Source organism: Beta vulgaris, chromosome 9 (assembly GCF_026745355.1).
Source record: "Beta vulgaris subsp. vulgaris cultivar EL10 chromosome 9, EL10.2, whole genome shotgun sequence".
In the NCBI taxonomy this organism is placed as follows: domain Eukaryota; kingdom Viridiplantae; phylum Streptophyta; class Magnoliopsida; order Caryophyllales; family Amaranthaceae; genus Beta; species Beta vulgaris.
This window is the reverse complement of record NC_079210.1, coordinates 8,425,375-8,446,053: the sequence shown is the minus strand read 5'-3', so window position 1 is coordinate 8,446,053 and position 20,679 is coordinate 8,425,375. Positions and strand designations below refer to the sequence as shown.

Below are 20,679 nucleotides of genomic sequence, written 5' to 3'. Positions count from 1 at the left end.
AAATTAGATAATAAAAAAATACAAGTTAAACTAACAACATTCCCACAAGGATATTTTTTTTACCATTAATATACAAATATAGTCAAAGTTCAAGTAGAAAATAAAATCAGACTTAGGCATTGTTTTTTTTGGATTGAGTCGAACCGAACTTAATTTATTTGAATTGAACTGAAACTGTGAAATGAAATTAGCTGAACTCAACTTAAATAAACTGAATTTTCATTAATTAAGTTGAAAAATCCAACACCTATATTTACTCGACTAAAAGGATTATAAACAAGCCAATTCAAATTAAAAGAATTTAGAATAAATTAGACTAGATGAAATCTAAAAATTTAAATCAAAACACCTTAATTGAAATAAAGTGAACATGTTTCAAATCCCCCACCCAAAGGCCCAAACCAAACAATAAAAAGAGAAAGTATGGGTCATACATACACTCACAGTCTCACACATCAATTCACTCTCCAGTCAAAATTCCAAGAAGCATAAAAGCAAAAAAGCGGGGAAAAACTTTTCCTCCAGAAAAATAAAAGAATCCAAAAAAAAAGCCCTCGAATTAAAAGCGTTGGTAGCATCTTCATTCTCTGGTTGGTCCCTCCCCTCATTTTCTCTCTCCTCAATTTTTTCTTTCTCTCTCTCTATTTCATACTTAATTTACACTCACTTCTTGTGCTGAAGCTTTCAGACACACCTTTCACCTTTGCTGTGTGTGCTGTTTCACTTCCCTCTTCTTCATTCTCGCATTTACTGCCACCATTTCTCTACTCATCATCACGTACAAGTAACAAGTAACAAGTTACAACCACCTTTTCTTCCACACTTTTCAAGAACAACGCTCTCTCTCAACTCTCAAGGTTTTCTCTCTCTTCCTCTTCAATTTTCTTCATTTTTCATTTGTATGAATTTGCGTTTTTAACCATATTTTTTGTGATGTTTATGATCTGGTGTGAAATTTATCAAGCTTTGTGTTTCAACTTCGAAATTTGGTGAAAATGTAGATTCGAGCTTTGATTTTTAATAATTTCGCGCTTGTTTTTTTTTTTTTTTCATTAATTTGTGATTTGCTTACGGTTTGCATTGTTTGAAGCATATAATTTGATGTTTTTAATCTTTTGCAAAATTTGTGATTTTTTTTTTGTGAGTAAATTGATTTCAAAATTTGGCGGAAATGAAGTATTGAGCTAAAAAATATGTGGAATTTGGTGTTATTTGGCTAATTCGAAAATTGGCGAAAATGCAAATTCGAGCTAAGATATTTGAATAAGTTCGCGCTTGGTTTTTTTTGTTTGGTCAATTTGTGATTTGCTTATGGTTTCCAGTTGTTTGAAGCATATAATTCTGAAGTTTTTGACCTGGTGCGAAAATTTATGATTTTCTGTGTGTCAATTAACTTCAAAAAATTTGGCGGAAATGAAGTTTCGAGCTAGAAATAATGATGTGGAATTTGGTATTATTTTGGCTGATTCAAAATCTGGCGAATATGTAGATTCGCGCTATCATTTTTGAATTGTTTCGTGCTTTCTTTTTTTTTGTTTCAGTATTTGTGATTTGCTTAAATCTTGCGTTGTTTACATAATTCGTGAAATTTTTTATCTGCTGCGAAATTTATGATGTTTTGTGTGTGTATCAACTTCAAAATTTGGCGGAAATGAAGTTTATAGCTAGAAATTAGGTACAATTTGGTATTATCTTTGCTAATATTTGTGTATAATTTTTGATTTTAAGCTCGAGGATGAGCAAGATGTGCTTAAATGAGGTGTTTGTTGGTGGAACCAAAGTGTTACTAGCCAATTGAGATTAGAGAGATAGAAGAGTGAGTGAGTGAGTGAGAGAGAGAGAGAGGTGGAAATGGAAGGAAGGATGAAGAAGTACCGAGAAGTGAGTCCAGAAAGAGCAAAAGTGTGGAAAGAGAGGTCACCAAAATACGTGCAGAATCGTAAAGTGCCGGTGGTTTATTATCTATGCCGGAATCGTCAGCTTGAGCATCCTCATTTCATTGAAGTACCTATCTGTTCTCCTGAGGGTCTCTATTTGAGAGGTACTAACTGCTTCTTAATTTCTGATTAGGGAAGAGAAAGAGAGAGCGAGTAGCCGAGTATCATTACATGATTTTGATATCATCTGTTTGGCTTTGCAGATGTAATCGAGAGGCTTAACAATTTGAGAGGGAGGGGAATGGCTTCAATGTATTCATGGTCTTCTAAAAGGTAATATACTCTCACTTTTGCTCATGCTGCTTGTTTGAAAATCAATAAGCCAAAGAAACACATTGTATCAGTTCAATTAGAGTTTATGACTTTGCTTGCAGAAACTTGAGTTATGGAGATTAAATGAGTTCGATGAAATTGTAAACCATTTGAGGGTTTTTGCTTCCTTCATACTAGGTGGAATTTGGTTTCTATTATCATATTGAACAATCAAGAGGGATTTTGCTTCCTTTATAGAATCTGGAGGAAGTCCTTTTTTTTAATTTTATTATCATTAATTACTCGGTCTATATTGGTGTTTGGTATGTAAATGAATAGTGACTTAGCTTTTAATGTCAAGTCAACTATACTTTAGCTCCATAGGAATTGCAAAGCACAGTCATGCATGTGAACTGTGAAGTTAAGACGATAAAATTCAAGAATTGCAATGTTTCTGGATTAGAGATATTATGAATAATTTTTTTTCTTCTAAAGAAGAGTGCATTCTTTCTAAACCAAATGCAGTTGTCATTGCCTTTGGCTACTAAGGCATTGGAACTTCCAATTGTCGCTGAAGAGAAATTACTTTTACTTTAAGAGACTTCATATGGAGCAAACGTTTCCTTTATTTTGGATTCTGTAACTCATTCTGCTTGTTCAAACCAATGCAGAAGCTACAAGAGCGGGTTTGTGTGGCATGATCTATGTGAAGATGATCTCATACTTCCAGCTCATGGAGATGAGTATATTCTCAAAGGTTCTGAGATCATTGAAGATTCCAACTCAGGTAATCTTTCGTTAAGAATTGCTTGTGGAAGATGTGATTTTACTGAGCTGTAGAAATAGAGAGTTCTTTATGATAGAGTGAAAATCAAAAGTATCGGAGTTGGCGTATATGATATTTGTTTTTTCATGGGAAGGTGGTAAAAAAAATTGAACTCATCATCATTGTGCGTTGATTCTGTTCTGGCAAATCATGTATTTGTTACTTATCAAGATTGGCACAATTTTAACATCATTGAAGAATTTGTGCAATATGCATAATTGCAGTAACATTGACGAAGATTGGTGAACTGAATTTTGCAGGTCGTTTTAGCCCAGTTGCTGTTTACAGGATGCACAACTTAAAGCAGCTGCCAGAACCACCTACTAGTAGAAGCGAAGAGGATACATCACCTTCTATGAGCACAGATGAAAAAGAAACAAAACTTCCTCGTGAAGATGAGATGTCCACTCCATCTCAACGTTCTGGTTCGTCAGCTGTTTCACCTGAGTCAAGAGCGGGAAGCCACTCTCCTTGGGGTGCTTCCTTAAGTCTGACAGAATACAAGGTACCCAAGAGTGATGGTGCAACTGATGCTTCGACTCAGACAGAGGAAAACGTGAGACAAGCGAAGCACAAAGAAACCTGTACGCGAGGTGTCTCTACGGAGGACGGCACGATAGATAATGAACAGCATGAACAGCATGAGAACACCCAGACTCATGCTGATAGTACAAAGCAGAATTCAGAGATATGTGGAAATTCTATTTCACCGCTTTCTTCCTCAAGTGCATCTTCATCTGGTGGGAAGGCTGAAACACTGGAGTCATTAATTAGGTCTGATTTGAGCAAAATTAACAACTTCAGAAGAGTTCAAGAGGAAGACATGCAGATTCCATCCAGCACCAGATTGAAAGCATCAAGCATGTTGATGCAGCTGATTTCTTGTGGATCAATATCAGTGAAAGATCATAGTTTTGGGCTGATCCCTATTTACAGACCAAGGTTTTCTGATTCTAAATTTCCATCCCCTCTATACTCTACTTCAGTGGTGTTAGGTGAGCTTGATTGTTTGTCAGACAACTCAAGAATAATGGGTCTCAGATTGGAAGATAAGGAGTATTTCAGTGGAAGCTTGGTTGAGACAAAAATTCCAAAGGAACAAGGGGATGGGAGTACTCTGAAACGGTCTTCCTCATACAATGGTGACAGGTAGTAAGCCTATTACTCTATTTGCACTTCTTTTTACATGACCGCTTGTACATGATATGTACTTAGATACTTCTGATTTCTCATTATGAAGTTGGGCATTTTGTGGTTGATTCCGAGCTGATCTACGTTTTGGTTTCTGATTTCTTGGGTCATGAGTTACTCATGCTTAGTCGGGATTTTTTTTTGTTTGGTATAAGTTCAATGCGTGACTTGAAGATGAGTTAGTCTTGCAAAATGGGAGAACTGTCGTTTTGGATGGTGAAATCAAACCTCTATACTTTGTAGAGAAAATGAAATGAGCCCAGTCTACTTAATGATGTAAATCTTAATCTAGTCTCCAGTTGCCAAATACCAGATACATCAATCTCCAAGAGTCTGGCACTAGATATATAACAAATTCAGTCATATTATTACAGACTGCTACTTATGTAATTTCCTATCGCTCTTGTATGCTGATGGAGGGTGCTTTGACTATTGGGCTCCAATAAAGTTAGGGTCTATACTTTTTGTGTGCTGAATGCTCTGATCTTTTGCAACCAGTACCAAAGAAGACAGATGTAGCGCAGTTGAGTAGAAAGAGTAAAGGACTATGAAATCCTGTAAGACCTTATGGTTCAGCTAGGTATGAAGGGTTGGTCAGATTTGTCTTGGAAATATCTGCATTTGCATGTCATTTGTGCTTTTTGAATTTGTTGCTGATATCCCAATATTTGTCTTAGTCGTATAAATGCTATAGATCATTTGTATAACTATGGATCTGGAATCAAATGATTACATTCAGATTATCTAAGAAGCTGGATTCAGTTGATAACAATGAAGAGGCAATCTCCACAAAGACGAAATGCATTCCAAGGTCAATCAAAGCCTCTCTTAGCAAGCCTAGAAGTGAATCATTGAGATCGCCCATTTCAGATAAGCCTAGGGTTTCCTCTGATGGAGGCCGAGAATCACGCATCATATCTCATGATGGAGCAAATGGTGGCAGTAAAAGGATCTCGGAGCCTTCCTCTGGGAAGAATCCATCGACGAGAGTAAATTCCTTCAGAGAGGAGGAGAAGATCATTAAAATTGAAGAAAGTTAAGTTTCAACTCCTACCCATTTTTCACAAGTAGCTCTTGATCACATATTTATGTTGGCTAAACTTCCCCTTGGTACTATCCTAACAGGCTGGCTTCAGGAGCCCGGATTATAATTCAATCAAAAGAGTGCTAATGTTGCCTGCTGTAAGTCGTCGCCTTCCCGAACAATCAAGATTTTTTCACTTGCATTCAAATGCCAATCAGTGGATTATTTGGTATGACAATGAGAAGATCCTGTAAAAATGAGTTAAGGGTGAAAATGAGGTAAAAGAATCTCTTAGTTGATGTGGTCCTCCTGCTGTAAAATATAGAGCTGATTTTCACTTTGTTAGTTGGTTGCCTTGAAGCTGTTAAGAGCACTGTAGTGCTGCAGTGAAAGTACATTCCTATTTCTCTGCAATTGCTATCCTGTGGGCTCTGTTTCATAAACAGTTTTAGCTTGCAACTGCAAAAAGTATGGAAAATCAGCATCTTGTCCATTTGTTAAATTTAATTCTCAAAGGAAAGAAAGTTTTGTTTTTTCTCTTTTCTTATGGAAAATCAGCTACTATGTTGCATCAGACCATTTTTTTTTAAATGACAACTGCGCTAATTATAGTATTCTACCATCTATATATAGTGATCCCAATTACCTGTTAAATAACTAGAAATAGACTTATCTTCACGATTGTATTCTTCAATCAACTTCCTATGACTTTTTTTTTTGGAATGACAACTGCTGTAACTATAGCATTGTACCATTTATATAATGTAATCTCAATTATTAATTAACTCGAAATAGTTCTATACTTCTATCTTTACAAAGAGTTCTCCAATGAGGTCCTTGTGACTTGCTCTAATTTGTGAAATATGTCAACAATTCTGATGTTTCACTGGATGCTAAGCTAATAAAACCTCACTCTTGATTATTAGACTAGGCTTTTGATTCCCTCATATTCCTCCTAATATAAGCTATCAATTCATATCACTCAATATAAACTGAAGGTTGAATGTCACTCGTAATAAGCAAATGACATCAATCATGACCCAAAAGATTTTTATTCCACAAAATTTTATATAAAGCTGGCCATACCTTGAACAAATAATGTGGCAGATTCCTCCTAATATAAGCTATCAATTAGTATCACTCTTTAATAAAAACTAAAGGTTGTATGTAACTCATAATAAGCAAAATGATTCAAAAGTTTTTTTTTTCACAAACTTCTATATAAGGCCGGCCACACCTTGAACCCATGCTGTGGCAGCTAATAAAAAGGCCCAAACTAGGTGTTATAAGTTTATAACGAAAGTCAAGCGTTAATCCCTTTTTAGCGGGGTTACTTTTTGTAATAGGGATTACTGTTATTGAATCCAAGTTTTTTCTAATGCTGAGGTATTACTCTTGCTGAAACTAAGGGTTATTTTTTCGAATGTTAAGGGGTTACTTTTACTGAAACTATGGATTACTTTTGTAATGGTTTGGGGTTACTTTTTGTAATGCTAAGGGATTACTTTGACGATAACTAAGGGTTACTTTTTCTTAAACTAAGAGTTACTTTTAGGATTTACCTTAAATTTATAATGGAGCTTCTCTATACTGCAATAGGAGTTACTTTAGATTTATGCAGGTAACGTCAAAAGTATATAGTAACAGTACTGCAAAAACTATGGAGTTTTTATTAAAGTTTTTTTTTTGAGTTTTAGAAAAACCTGCAAAAACTCAATATAAGTTACCTTAGATTTATGCAGTGGTGTAATATATTAACTTGAACAAATTAGTCGTCTTTCATTACTAGGAAAAAAAATCGAATCCTACTTTTATAGGACAATCACCAAACTAAGACCTTTATTTATTTATTTATTTATTTTTGGTTTAAGTCAAACTAAAACCTTTCAACAACAAATAAATGACGATAAGTCAATTTGATACACACTTCTAGAATTGTAGTTAAAAAGCATCTATAGCTTAGATTGTATCGATTTTTTGTTACCCATCTAGCTAGAAAATAAAGTCAAATTTTAAGTAAACACAATAATCTAAACATACGATTGATAGTCATATAAAAAGAACAATAGTCGTGCAAGAGACTAAAGGTGTCATCATACTTTTAAAAAAAAATTCCATCATAAATTTATTTTATTCAAATTATTTGGTTTTCTAAGATATGAGATTATCATTTTGGGATAATGAAATCTAATGGTAAATATTCTACTTCCTCCGTTTTTTATTAGATGTTACACTTTTGAAAATTTGGGTTCCCTAGGCAAACATTAAAGGAGTGATTAGGAGAAAGTAAGGGTGGGGATCAAAGGGAGTGGGGAACACCAGTGAGTTACCACCACCAGTGGGCTACAGCAGTGCGCCACCGCCGCGACCACCGACGCCACCGCCGACGCCACCGCCGCAACCCTGACGCCACCAATTCGACCACCGACACCATCAAATCGACCACCGACACCCTCTCCTATCCCTCCCACTCCCCTGGTGAACGCGCAACCCCCCTGCCCTTCTCCTCCCTTGCAGTCGCGCGACGGATTTTTGATGGGTGGTTTTGGGCGGGTGGGTAGGGGTTTTCGAGGGGTGGTTGGGGTTTTCGGCGGTAGGGGTTGTATTTTCGAGGCTAGGTGGGGTTCTTGGCGCGTGGGTTAAGGTTTTCGGCGGCTGGGGTGAGGTTTTAGGTGGGTGGGGTGGGGTTTTTCGGTGGGTGGGGTTTTCGGTGGGTGGGGTGGGTTTTTCGGTGGGTGGGGTTGGGTTTTCGGTGGGTGGGGTGGGTTTTCCGGTGGGTGGGGTGGGTTTTCGATGGATGGGCTGGTTTTCCGGTGGGTGGGATAGGTTTTTCGGTGGGCGGGGTTTCCGGCGAGTTTATTGGGGTTTCCGGCATGTGTAGTGGGGTTGGGTGGGGTGCGGTGGTGGGGAGAAGGACTGCTGCAGTGGTGGGGGAGGGGGCTACTGTAGTGGTGGCGGGGAGGGGCCAGGGGTGGAGTGTTAGGGGGGGTGGAAGAGGGAGGGTGCTTAATTGTTAATTTTGGTTAAATTTAGTTAAATTAAATAGGTTTAATTTTGATTAATTGTTAAAAGTAAGGGTAAGTTAGTCATTTTACAAGGCAAAACTTATCAATTTAGGAAAAAAAAGTGTAACATCTAATTTGTAACATGCCATTTAAGGAAAGTGTAACATCTAAAAAAAACGGAGGAAGTATTTGTTTACTACAAAGCCAATAACGTTAGGATGTATGCTATCTTGTCTTTAATACTTTATTTTTCCAACAAAACCCAATATGAAATTTTAGGTTAGTTAGTGTTTTTCTATCTCAAATGAGAGGCTATGAGGTTCGAGTCTTTTCACATAGTTGTTTATTTTATGTGGCAACATGTTAATTTTTTTTGTCATGGGTTATTACTTCCTTTATTTAGAAATAGTTGCACACCAGGCCACTTTGTGTTTTCACACTTGCCAATGCATTATTTCAAACATTAATATCTCCAATTATCAATAAGTAAACATTATAAAAAGTTGATATTAAAAAATATACATTGAGAGAAGTCTAACAAGATCTTATATGGCTATGTTTTTTCTAAAATATAAATCACTATAGACAATCAAAGTTTAAGATGTGAATAGTAAATACTATGCAAATGATGCAACTATTTCTAAACGGGGGAAGTATATATGAGAAGAGAGACATGGATCCCAAGAAGGCAAGAACCGTATTTGATAAGTTAAGGGTGCATTATTTTCAGCTTATAAAATAAGTTTCAAATTTAATAAGTTCAGATAACTTTAATTAAGTTGAGATAAGTTTAGACACGTTTTAACCCTCTATAAAATGAATTTGAAAAGGTTTCAATAAGTTCAATTAAGATCAAATAAGTTTAGATAAGTTCAATTTAAAACTAAAAAAGAAAATTCAAACTCAAAATTCAAAAATATTTAAAATTCATTTGAAATTCAAACAAAAATTACGAGTTGGTGGATTTTGGAGTCAGCCAATATCAACTAAAAAGAGCATTTGCGTATGTGGTCCCTATATACACCTTTGTGTCATTTTGTGTGAAAGAAAAAAGCAGATCCCAAATTGCTAGGAGGAGATTGGAGCTTGATGAGCCTCTGGGTGAGTGACCCTATGCGAGAATAGCACAGAGGAAATTCTTCTTACCATGAAATTCAAATAAAAATTACAAGTTGGTGGATTTTGGAGTCAAACAATATCAACTAAAAAGAGCATTTGCGTATGTGGTCCCCACATATACCTTTGTGTCATTTTGTGTGAAAGAAAAAAGCATATTACAATTTGCTAGGAGGAGATTGGAGCTCGATGAGTCTCTGGGGTGAGTGACCTTGTGCGAGGATAGCATAGAGGAAATTCTTCTTACCATGGATTCCCAAAAGGGGGTCCAATGTACATACTTCATTCGTTTTGAAAAAGTTGAACCATTTATAACTTTCACGTTTATCGATGCATGCTTTTAATCATTAATATCTTTAATTATCAATAAATAAAAATTATAGAAAGTTAAATTTTTAATGAAATATACTTTGAGACAAATTTTGCAAGATCCTACATGACTATATTTTTGATTTCCTAAAATGTACATCGCCAAAGAATCTAAGTGCAAGATGTGAATAATGAAGAAAATAAAATTGATGCAACTTGTATTCGACACATAATCGTGCCTCCCCATTTGAATACCTGGTGATGGCAGATAATGCAGTCTTAATTGGTCCGATCGAAGGGAGAACAATCCAAATAGCCAGGCTCGTAACCATTTTTAAAGTCATAAAGCCTATTTACTTCCTCCGTTTCTTTTTACTTGTTATACTTTGACATTATATACTATTCACAAATTTCACTTTGACCATCGTTTGTGCTGTATACGTCGATGAAAATATAGTCATGTGAAATCTTATTAGATTCCTCTTAATATGTATTTTATTAATATGTAGTTTTTATAATTTTTACATATCCAAAACTAGAGATATTACTCCTCAAAACTTTGGATTGACACGCGTGAAAAATATAACTGTAATTATTAAAAAGAAACGAGTGAGTATTATTTTAAAGATTCAAAATCCATTTTAAAGCTCAATTATTTAATCCTGATAAATAATTGTATTTTAAGCCCGCCACAAATTATTTATTTTGAATCCAATTCTTTGAAAAACCAATTACTTATTCATGATGATTGATTGTATTTATTTATTATTTTAATGAACATTTTCAGAAATAAATAAATATTTTCTAGGATATTGTAAAAAAAATGATTTTATTGAAATCAGATTTTATCCATTTAAAATAGCTAGTTTTCAGTTTTAAAAATATATTATTTGTTAAAGATAAAATTATTAAGAATCTTTAAAATACCGAATTAGATTAAAAACAGGCTAGATAAGAGGTGCGCCTAACGCAAAGCATTGTGCTCGCTATGTCAATGCCATACACAAAATTTAAAAACACGTAGGGCGTGCGTTCAACGCACAATAGAGGTGTCAAAAATTAGGCCGATCTACGGGTGAACGCGTATCCGACCTAGACCCAATCTGTTATGAGCCGAGAGTGGAAGGTCCAAAAGCCGACCCAGTGTCTACCCGTAGGAATGGAACCCAAACCGCTCTGACCGACCCAAGTTGTACCCATGACCAGTTGGACTAGTAAAGTATGACCCAACCCAAGCTATTTCCGACCCAAAATTAAACCCAACTTCACATGCAAATGACCCATTTAGACACACCCATTTACTACTCGGTCCACTTAATACTTGACACACTTACTACATGATCCAGTTAGTACCCGTCACAGTTCCAATTCGACCCATTTGACACCCGAACCCAAGACAACCTTTTACAAGATAACTCGATCCAAAATCATTCTGACACAACTTTATCCGATCCAAGCATGACATGTCATATTTTTATTTTGTATAATGAGAATTTTTTGCCCCTTGACTTTTCTTTTATGTTTTCAAATTGAGATTTGATAATCTACAAGTTGTAGATTAAAATACCAAAAAAACTTAGGATTCATTTGTTTTTACTGTAGTTTTCAAGTTATTTTTTTAAATTTAAAAGTCATATGATGTATATTATATAATGGATAAAAAATTAGTCAAACTTATTAAAAACATGATGATTTTGAAATCTAATAGCTAAAAAGTGAAATTCACTTTTTTTGTTTTCCTATTTTTTGTTTTTAATTTTCAAAACAAATTGAAAACTAAAAACAAAGACGATAATGAATAGGATCTTAGTCTTTGATGATCATAATTATATGGTTTAATTAAGGAGGAGTAGCATTTAAAGGCATATAATTGTAAAGTATGAGGGTCATTTGTATATAATATATTACAATATTACGTCATTTGTCGATTCGCATTATATATCAAATATGCAAAGCAAATCTTATCAAACATTAAACAACATAGAAACTATAAAGCTTAATGGATTATCTGTTAAGGTTTTGTACTTCCTATGCTCTCTAATGATAGATAACATTTACTTTGCATATTTGATTTGTGAGCATAGCCTCCATCTAGGCTGGGGATGCATAGCCTCGATCAAGTCGTTACATAACTAGAGCATTTCCATCTTAACTATTTTGTCAAAGCGAAACGAGGCCTAAAAAAAGGAATATATTATCAAATGAAAGAATATTTTCACTGGGTAAATTCCATCCTTCCTTAATTAGATCTGCACCCCCAATTTTATCATTGTAGAATTCAATCTGATTGATGTCTCCCACAATAAGAAATTGATCATATGTACTGTATAGAGAAGGATGGCCATCCCAGATAAAGTGACATAAGCTATGCCGAGGCTCACCGTACAAGGAAATGATGACATGCCATACTTTCCCATTATTACTAGCTAGTATTTTACAAAATACAAAACGACTTGAACCTTTAATTACATTAACAACAAAAAGGGTCCAACAAAAAGTACTAACCCGCCCCTAGACCCATTTGCATCGAATACTACTACACTAGTTAGATTAGTATAACTAAGATAAGACTGGACTTTAAATAAAACAGTTTTAGTCTCCTGGACAAACAAAAAAGTAGGCTTGTAAGTAGTAACTAGCCAGTCAAGATACGGAATTACCGGATTGTTATTGGTAATAATACCCTGGAATTTTCATGATAATATCTTCAAACTGGGGGTGGTGGCTTATCTGGGATAGCCACGACCCCATTTGTGTCATCACGAATAGAAACTAGTAAAGAGAAATGAAGATCTATGTCTCCGACACATGTTTTGCGATATTCAGACCCTCTTCCCCCTGAGCTACACTCCAGACATGCTCCTCTTCATAACCCATGGTTGATCGGACGGTGGAGCTAATGAACCCGCTATCCGTTTCTTAGTAATATGAAAAGTGATTTTGCGCCCTGGTTCTACACCAAAAGTGCGCGCAAAAGAGACATATGTTATAGCATGACCATAGGTTGAAGGCTCCCTTACTCTCTCACGCCTCCCGTCGCTGTTTCTTAATTTCCTTGAGATAATTCTCGTGCAATATACCCACACCAAGCGCACAATCGAATGATTTACACTGATGACTTGGGCCATGCTTTTTCTTTCCCCTAAATAATAGTGTAGTGCAGGTAGTATATGACCCATTATGAGTTACAGATTTGGAGAATCATTAGATAAAGCATCCATCGGCGCTGGGTCATAGGAATGTTCAACTGATGTGGATGAATGCGAAGTATCAAATCGCAACGGAGATGAAATGGAATATAATCGCATTGTTGCATCGGAATCCACTTGGATAGTGTATAATTCCCCGCCAATCCCTACCAGATTGAAGGGATTCACAAATAGCCATGGGGATAAGCGAAGACGACCGTGCAGAGTTGAAAGCTGACGACAAGTGTGGGCTTGATCTTTTGCTATTGCTGGCGATAGAGAACTAGGACCATGACCTCTTGTTGGAGCCAATTGCTCGAGCCGGCTACCATAGGCTCAGGTGGTTATGGTCGACGCCAACCTTGGGTCACTAAGTCATCCAAAATATCTGTTCTAGTTGCGAGCAAAGCAAGAACAGTTAGGAGAGATATTATTATTAGGGTTATGGTTTGAGATACCATTTATAGTGGGATACGGTTCAAGAACGCTTGTCGATGACTGATGAGAGAGTCCCCATGCGGCCGAAAAGGACATATGGTCCCAGCCAGAAATTCTCATTGCTTGAAAAAAGCTCCTTGGACGATCAATTCGGTCCATAGATAGGGATGGTTCATTTTCATCCAACACAACACATTCAAACTGTCCAGGAACATGGACACTACCCCTAGTTGCGAGCTGTTGAAGCATCCCATGTCGATGCTAGGTAAATCCAAAGCGCTGACCTAGGGAAGGTAAGACCACTAGTGGAAAAAACCTCATCTGTCACTTAGTAACAGATGCGGTTTTTACGAAACCGCATCAGAAAATCAATTAAAAAATGGGAAGGAAAGCTGGAAGGAAAATCCACCCTCCTACCCCTACCTACCCACACCCTCCTACCCCTACCTACCCCCTCCTCCTACCCCTACCTACTCCCCTCTACCCCCACCCTCCTACCCCTACCTACCCCCCTCTACCCCCACCCTTCTACCCTTACCTACCCCCGTCCTCCTACCCCCCTCTACCCTCCTCCTCCTACCCCTACCTACCCTCCTCCTCCTACCCCTACCTACCCCACCCTCCTGCCCTCCTCCTCCTACCCCTACCTACCCTCCTCCTCCTACCCCCCCTCCTGCCCTCCTCCTCCTACCCGTACCTACCCCCACCCTCCTACCCCCTACCTACCCCCACCCTCCTACCCTTACCTACCCCCTCCTTCTACCCCCCTCGATGCGGTCCTCTTGTGGACCGCATCAGATTAATAAAACTGATGCACTTTTTTTAAGAATCTACGGTTCCTAGGACCGCATCAGATTTTCTTAAAAAAACGCGCGACCCATTTTCCTCCCTTACAACCTCAGCCCACATAACTCTCCTCACTAAACCCTGATCCCCCTCCTCCTCACTCAAGCCTAATCCTCCTTTCTCTCATTCACGTGCCCTCACTCCTCTCGCTCACTCCTCTCTCCTCTCTCCTCTTTCGTTCTCTCGTTTCCTCTTTCTCAAACACCAGCACCTTCGTTTCCTCGTTCTCAAACACCACCACCACACATCGTCCTCTCTCCTTTGTCGTTCTCAAACACCAATGCCAACACCACCGCCACCACCAACGCCAAGCCACGAAACCCTAACAACACACCGCGCCAATGCCAAGCCATGAAACCCTAATGACCCACCGCGAACGCCACCAACCACGAAGGGAAACGACCGCGTCCTAGTCTTCAACGACGCCCAGATTTAGTCTTCACCTCCTCAAAACGCCGACCACCACCCACACATCACGGTTTTTTTTCCTTTTTTAGTTGATTTTGTAATTTTTGTGGTGATTATTATCATGTAATTTCATATTGTTCTAGACCTAGGTTTAATTTCGTTTAATTCTCATTTATTTCTCGTTTTTTGTTTCTTATTTTTTTGTTAATTAGTTTATATTCTGTAATTTTAGATTTCATTAATTAATTTATTTTTTTCATTCAATTTCCTTTGTATAAATTAAAACCACTAACTTCGTTTGTATAAATTTCATTTAATTAGTTTCTTATTTTTTGTTTTTATAATTTCATTTACTTTATTTTACATTTTCGTTGCTATAATGGCCCCATGTTTTCGTTGCTGTAGCCGGATTTCACTGCTGAATTTTTTTTTTTTTCAAAAAACATACAATATGATGCGGTCATTCTTGAAAACCGCATCAGATTCTTACCATACTGATGCGATTTTGGACCACATTATTTTTTTTTTGTTAGCTGATGCGGGTCCATCTGATGCAGATCAAAACCGCATCCGTAGGCCGGATTTTGACCGCATTAGATGGGGTTTTTTCCACTAGTGGACTGCCGACTTGGGGAAGGTAAATCCATTGAAGCTTCATACGGGTTCACCTCATGGATATTACAATGGGCCACCTAGTAAGGATCCTGCATGGTTGATGTATGGGGCCATGATAAAGATTCAGGCGGAAATTACGAAACACATACTTATCACTTAAGCCACAAATTAAATTGGTGTATAAGGGAATATCCTCCGGTCCCTAAATCAGAGTCATTTTGCTGGCTTCAAATTAAACATACTAGTATGTCGGTAGATTAGGCGTCAGGCATCATAAGCCGATAAGTTGCCTCGTCCCATGTGATGGCCCACACAAACACTCTTTACAAAACCTGAATACCCATTCATAGCGGAAGAATGCCCTTACTAATAACCGACTCTCATCCAACGGAAGAAAACACCCCGACACAAGAGATTGAGATAGATCTACAAGTAGACACACCCGAATATGTGGCTCAAAGGGTAACTCGAGCCCATGATTTTCAACCTAATTCACAAAGTCAACGTGACTTAAGATATGGATTGTCCATTCCAGGTCTAAGAACTTCCATGAGAGGTCATGTACAACTGTACAAGGACCTATAGCCGCGCCAAATTAACATAAATAGAACTGGGGATTTGGATTTCAGAGGTCTGATGAAAGGTGATGATTTTACCTTCAATAGTAGCCGTATGTTGCATGCAACAAAAGCGCATCTTGGTCATAACAATTTTGGCATTCAAAAATGAAGTAGTGCCCATCCGTTAGACTCAAATTGGTGCATAGGTTTCCCAGTAATTATTACCATACTGGATACCTGGTATGGGGTGGAGACGCGTCAGTGAAAATAAACACTTATCACCGAACGAGACCAATCAAGATATAATGGTTGAGGGGGAATTGATGGTGGATGAACTAAGATCCCTATCCTGTGAGTTGGGTTATGATCTGGTGATAAGGAGCTTCGATTGGACGAAGAGGAACGATGGGGGTTAATTTCAGATTCAGTGAGTGAGAGTGGCGTGAGGAGTTTAATTAAGTAGTATAGAAGTGGAATTGGAGGGGAGATATATAATAATAGGTAATCTGACATGCAAGAAGATTTGGGGTTGGGGAGACAGATTGCGCAGAAAATTTCTAGAAGATCTGCATGTAATGATGCCACATGTTGATTTACAGGGAAGGGTTGCTGGGAATTCTGAAGAGATATTCTTTGGCGATGGTACATAGCCATATAGCGTAATGATATCTAATTTTGGGATCCTCACTTTTAATGAGATAAGCTTTCACTAGAGAGAAAAGGGACTTGCAATTGCTTTTTTAATCCTAGAGTACTGGTTGATATTGGTCCTCTATGCACATTTACTTAAGCTGAATAGTTGAAGCGTGGTTCCCTTAAATGGTATGAGGTGAAATGAGTTTTGTGGTCTATCCCAAGGGATTTTACCCCTAGCCCTGATGGTTATGGTAGTTCGTTTTTCAAGGATGCATAAAATATAGCGGGAGGATGATTTTGTCTTTAATTTGTAGGTTTGGACTTCTTCACAAGTGGGAAACTTCTTAAAGATGTTCCGATGCCATCACTTTTATATCTAAGTCAGTTTGCTCTAGACATGTGGGTGATTTTAGACTAATCTCATTTTGTGATGTTGTCCTAGACAATTAGATTTTTATGCTGGCCAATGCATAACTTTGTCTATTACTATATTTTATTCTATATAAGTGACTTATATAGTAGCATCAGTGGCGGAGCCACTTTGGGGCACGTGGGGTCACGTGACCCCGAAAATTAAAAAAAAAATTAAAGTTCTTTCGTAAAAAAAAAAAAAAAAAAACTAACAGCATAGCAGTAGGCAGCAGGCGTGCAGAACTGCAGTAGTATTGCAGTAAGGTTAACGGCTAAAATTCTGATGCCCTTTTTTTGGCCCACTTTCCACTTACATATATTAATTAGTGGTCCCCAATTCCCAAGTCTCAATATTTATCAGATTTTAAATTAAATTAAAAATTAAAAACCACCTAATTTTGAAAACTATCAATTTCTCTCTCCTTCCTTTCCCAATTCTCACGCCTAAGATTTTTTTTTTACCTCACACTTCACTTGTTTCAGTCGCTGGCTCGCTGCCCAGTGCCCAGACCCAGTCAACATCAGGCATCGGAATTCGGACCGACGGACCGGCATTGCCGCACCGCACCGGAGCCTCCTCCGACCAGCCCGCTCCCCGCAGCCGGCAGCCATCGCCATCAGACGTCAGGTATTATTGCAAATTTATTTGCAGAATTTAAATTTTAATTCTTTTACATTATTTATTTTCTAATCCCTAAATTGTATATTTAAAATCTTATTTGGTTGATATTAATTGTAATATTTGCATATATGTGTGAATTTTGAATTTGTAAGGTGTGATAAGTGATTGATGCATTTAGTTAGTTTGTTGTTTATTTATTTTTTTGTGAATGTTGAAATTGTGACTTGTGAGATGTAAATTTGTATAAATTAGGTAGTGTTAATTAATTTATAATCTTCTATGATGATTTAGTTTCTTTATATATGATGGTAATTTATTGATTGATTTTCATATAATTTAATTGTTAGTTCATATGTGTTAATTTGTATTAAATAATGAACTTGTAAAATGCACTTGTAATTTTTTTTATTTTTGTTTATGTAATTTTTTCTTAGTTTGGAATGTATGACAATGAATATTAGACAATGTGTCTTTGCGTTGTAAAATTTTCAATATTGAATATCCTTTGTCTCTTTTGTGACCCCTCGATTTTGAAATCCTGGCTCCGCCACTGAATAGCATTGATGGAAGTTTGTGAATAGAGTTCTTGATACGTATTTGGATTTTGTAGACATTTTCTACTGGCCTTCTCGGTAGTTGAAAAACTTTTTGTGGTGTTATAACATATAATATTGTAATTCCTTAATTAATATGAATATATTGAGTTTTTAGTGTGAAAAACTTTTACTGTGTGTATGTACATCAAATACTGAGTTTGATTTTTTCCGGTGAGAGATCATAACATCCATCAAATGAATTAAAAAAATATTGTTAATTCTTGACAATGTTAGGTGTCAAGATGTTTGGCTCCAAAAAGTTCAGTGTTGGGTGGCAAAAAATATTTAGACGCAAATAGGCGTTAAGAAATGGAACAAGATGCAAAACTGCGTTGAGATTTGTAAGGTCAAAAAGTGTTGACCAGAGAAGCCTGGCAACGACAGAAATCTCAACGCTTTTTGCCTGCGTTGAGAAGTAATTTTCCAACACAAAAAAGCGTCGAGAATTTACAAAAAAAGCATTGAAAATATGCGTTGTTTTTTCTAGTAGTGTATATAGATAAACATTATATAAAGTCTATATATGTTCTTAAATTATACATTGAGATTAATCGAACATCTTATATCCTTATTTTTGTTTTTATTTATCAATCTAAGATTACCGGTGAAGGGTGCCATATATCTAATTGGTGCAAAAGAAATTACAACGATTTAAAAAACAATTGGTTTTATAAGAGATTGTCTAATTTATTTAAAATTAGGCAACGATCGAAAGCCAATATTTAGAAGAGAACGTACCACCTTTAAAAAAAATAATGACCAATGTAATCTATTGAGTGACTAATTTAATCTATTTAGTGACCAGTTTATTAGATTCAATAATCACATTTTTTAGTCTATTCAGTAACCAATTTAATTCATTTAGTGACTAGTTTAATTCATTCAGTAAGACTGAGATGTTTTTTTTAGAAAATTTATCTATTGTAGTTCGAGATTATAAGAGAAACAAAGAAACGAGAAGAGAAGGGACAACTAGGTTGGTGCGAAATATTTAGGGATAGTGTTGGAATAGAGTGAGGTGTAATAAGCTTGTTAGAAAAATATAGGCTTTGATTGTCTAATTTAATTAAAAATCAAGCCGTCTATTCTAATAATTTATGTTTGAAAAATCCAAAGGAAGGAAGATAAAGCTAAAACATTACAATTTTTAAAAACGGAAATTCAATTATGCCAACTACAATATGCAAACATAATAGAGTAACTTATAATACATTATTTGTAAAAACAAAGATTTCAATCTACTTACACATCTTATCATCATGAAGCCACTATTGCACATTGCAATTTGCATATATATATATATATATATATATATATATATATAAAGCAAAGTTAAAATTGCTTATGTGTCAGGCTATTACTCATTTCGCCACATGTCATCGCTATACTTATTCTCATTTTTTTAGTGCCACGTGTAAAATGGATCAATTACAATCTTATAAAATTTGGTAAGTTTAACTCAGCAAATGAAATTGCTTTATAATCATATTAGTTCGTTATAATTCCGGCAAGGTTGCTAACTAATAATAAAAAATGTTAATATTGATATACTCTTTCAAAAAAAAAAATGTAAATATTGATATAAGTTACCATTTTACATTACCATTTATGTAATTTACCCGTAGTCGTAGGTTTTGATTTATAATGTAGACAATTTATTTCGGAGTTGCGGGATTGATAATTTTCACAAATTTTTATATTGCTTAATTATTACTCCAGTAGAGTACATTATTATTAGATATTATTGTAGTATACAATAATTATCTTTACGTGTCATTTGTCTACATTAATAATGTAGGGTAGTAATAAGTTCGAGTTGGATTAATTTCAAGTTCACCTGATTTCTATTTCGGGTCACTTACCCCTAATCCAAACTTGACTTGATTCTGATTTCAGGTCGAAAATTAGAATTTGACGACCTTTTCGTTTCAGGTTGACCCGAAACCAACCCAAAATGACCTGACTTTAAATTTAATCATTGCAATAATTCAACATATTGAGTGAGCCTTGAATTCATATGCCAACTTAATCAAATTTAGAATATTCAAGAAACGAGTTTGGTCTAATACAAGTTAGATAAACATAATTTGGCCTGCCTTGAATTTGACCCCACTTCAAAGTCAGATTATTCGGGTTGTTTTGAGGTTCAAAAATTCAACCTGAACCTAACCCATTATTTTTTCGGTCAGGTTGGGCTGACCCATCTTTTTTTTCAGGTCGAAAATTTTAACCCAAATTCGAAATTTTCAGGTTAGATTCAAGTCAGGTTATCATATTGGATCAGCTTTAATTTTGACAGTCCTAATGAAAAGATTATAGCATGAAATATAAATTTACAATTTATAATCTTTCAATTTTAAATGTAGTCATTCCAATAATTTTGGAATTAAAAAAACTATTTGAGAACTAAAAAAATTCATGTGCATTATGCACGGGTCCAGATAATCTTAATATAAATTATTTCTCAAATAGTCAAGATGTAAATTATTTCAAGATGTAAATTATTTCACAAGTCAATAGTAACAAATTTTAAAAGCCATCTAATCTTTTATTTCTCATTTATATCTTTCTTAAATTATTTCAATATTTAGTTGTGTATGATCACTTCATGATTCTGATGTAAATATCACAAAATTTCAATTTCTAAATTGAAACATTTTGGGTTTTCATATTTTTTCTTAGATATATGTTTATGATAT

The 20,679-nt window shown here is 36.0% G+C and overlaps 1 protein-coding gene across 2 annotated transcripts; it reads left to right on the top strand.

The window, feature by feature from the left end:
* Positions 1–295: 295 nt before the first annotated feature.
* On the top strand, positions 296–5,784 carry LOC104902911 (protein SOSEKI 3). 2 transcript variants are annotated; one of them, XM_048636331.2, is made up of 7 exons: positions 296–857; positions 1,729–2,041; positions 2,141–2,210; positions 2,861–2,976; positions 3,276–4,164; positions 4,946–5,241; positions 5,332–5,784. In XM_048636331.2, exons 2-7 carry the CDS (start codon positions 1,852–1,854, stop codon positions 5,355–5,357), a joined length of 1,587 nt encoding a protein of 528 aa, XP_048492288.2. In that variant the 5' UTR covers positions 296–857; positions 1,729–1,851; the 3' UTR covers positions 5,358–5,784. The 2 variants fall into 2 exon arrangements, with proteins under 2 accessions (XP_048492288.2, XP_048492287.1); XM_048636330.1 differs by lacking the exon at positions 296–857 and having other exon boundaries at positions 1,616–2,041; positions 4,946–5,242.
* Positions 5,785–20,679: the final 14,895 nt, after the last annotated feature.

Coding starts and splice junctions, on each gene's coding strand:
- LOC104902911 (XM_048636330.1), top strand. CDS start 1,852: ATGGAAGGAAGGATGAAGAAGTACCGAGAAGTGAGTCCAGAAAGAGCA. Junction 2,042..2,140: donor TGAGGGTCTCTATTTGAGAG/GTACTAACTGCT, acceptor TTGGCTTTGCAG/ATGTAATCGAGAGGCTTAAC. Junction 5,243..5,331: donor ATCATTAAAATTGAAGAAAG/TTAAGTTTCAAC, acceptor CTATCCTAACAG/GCTGGCTTCAGGAGCCCGGA.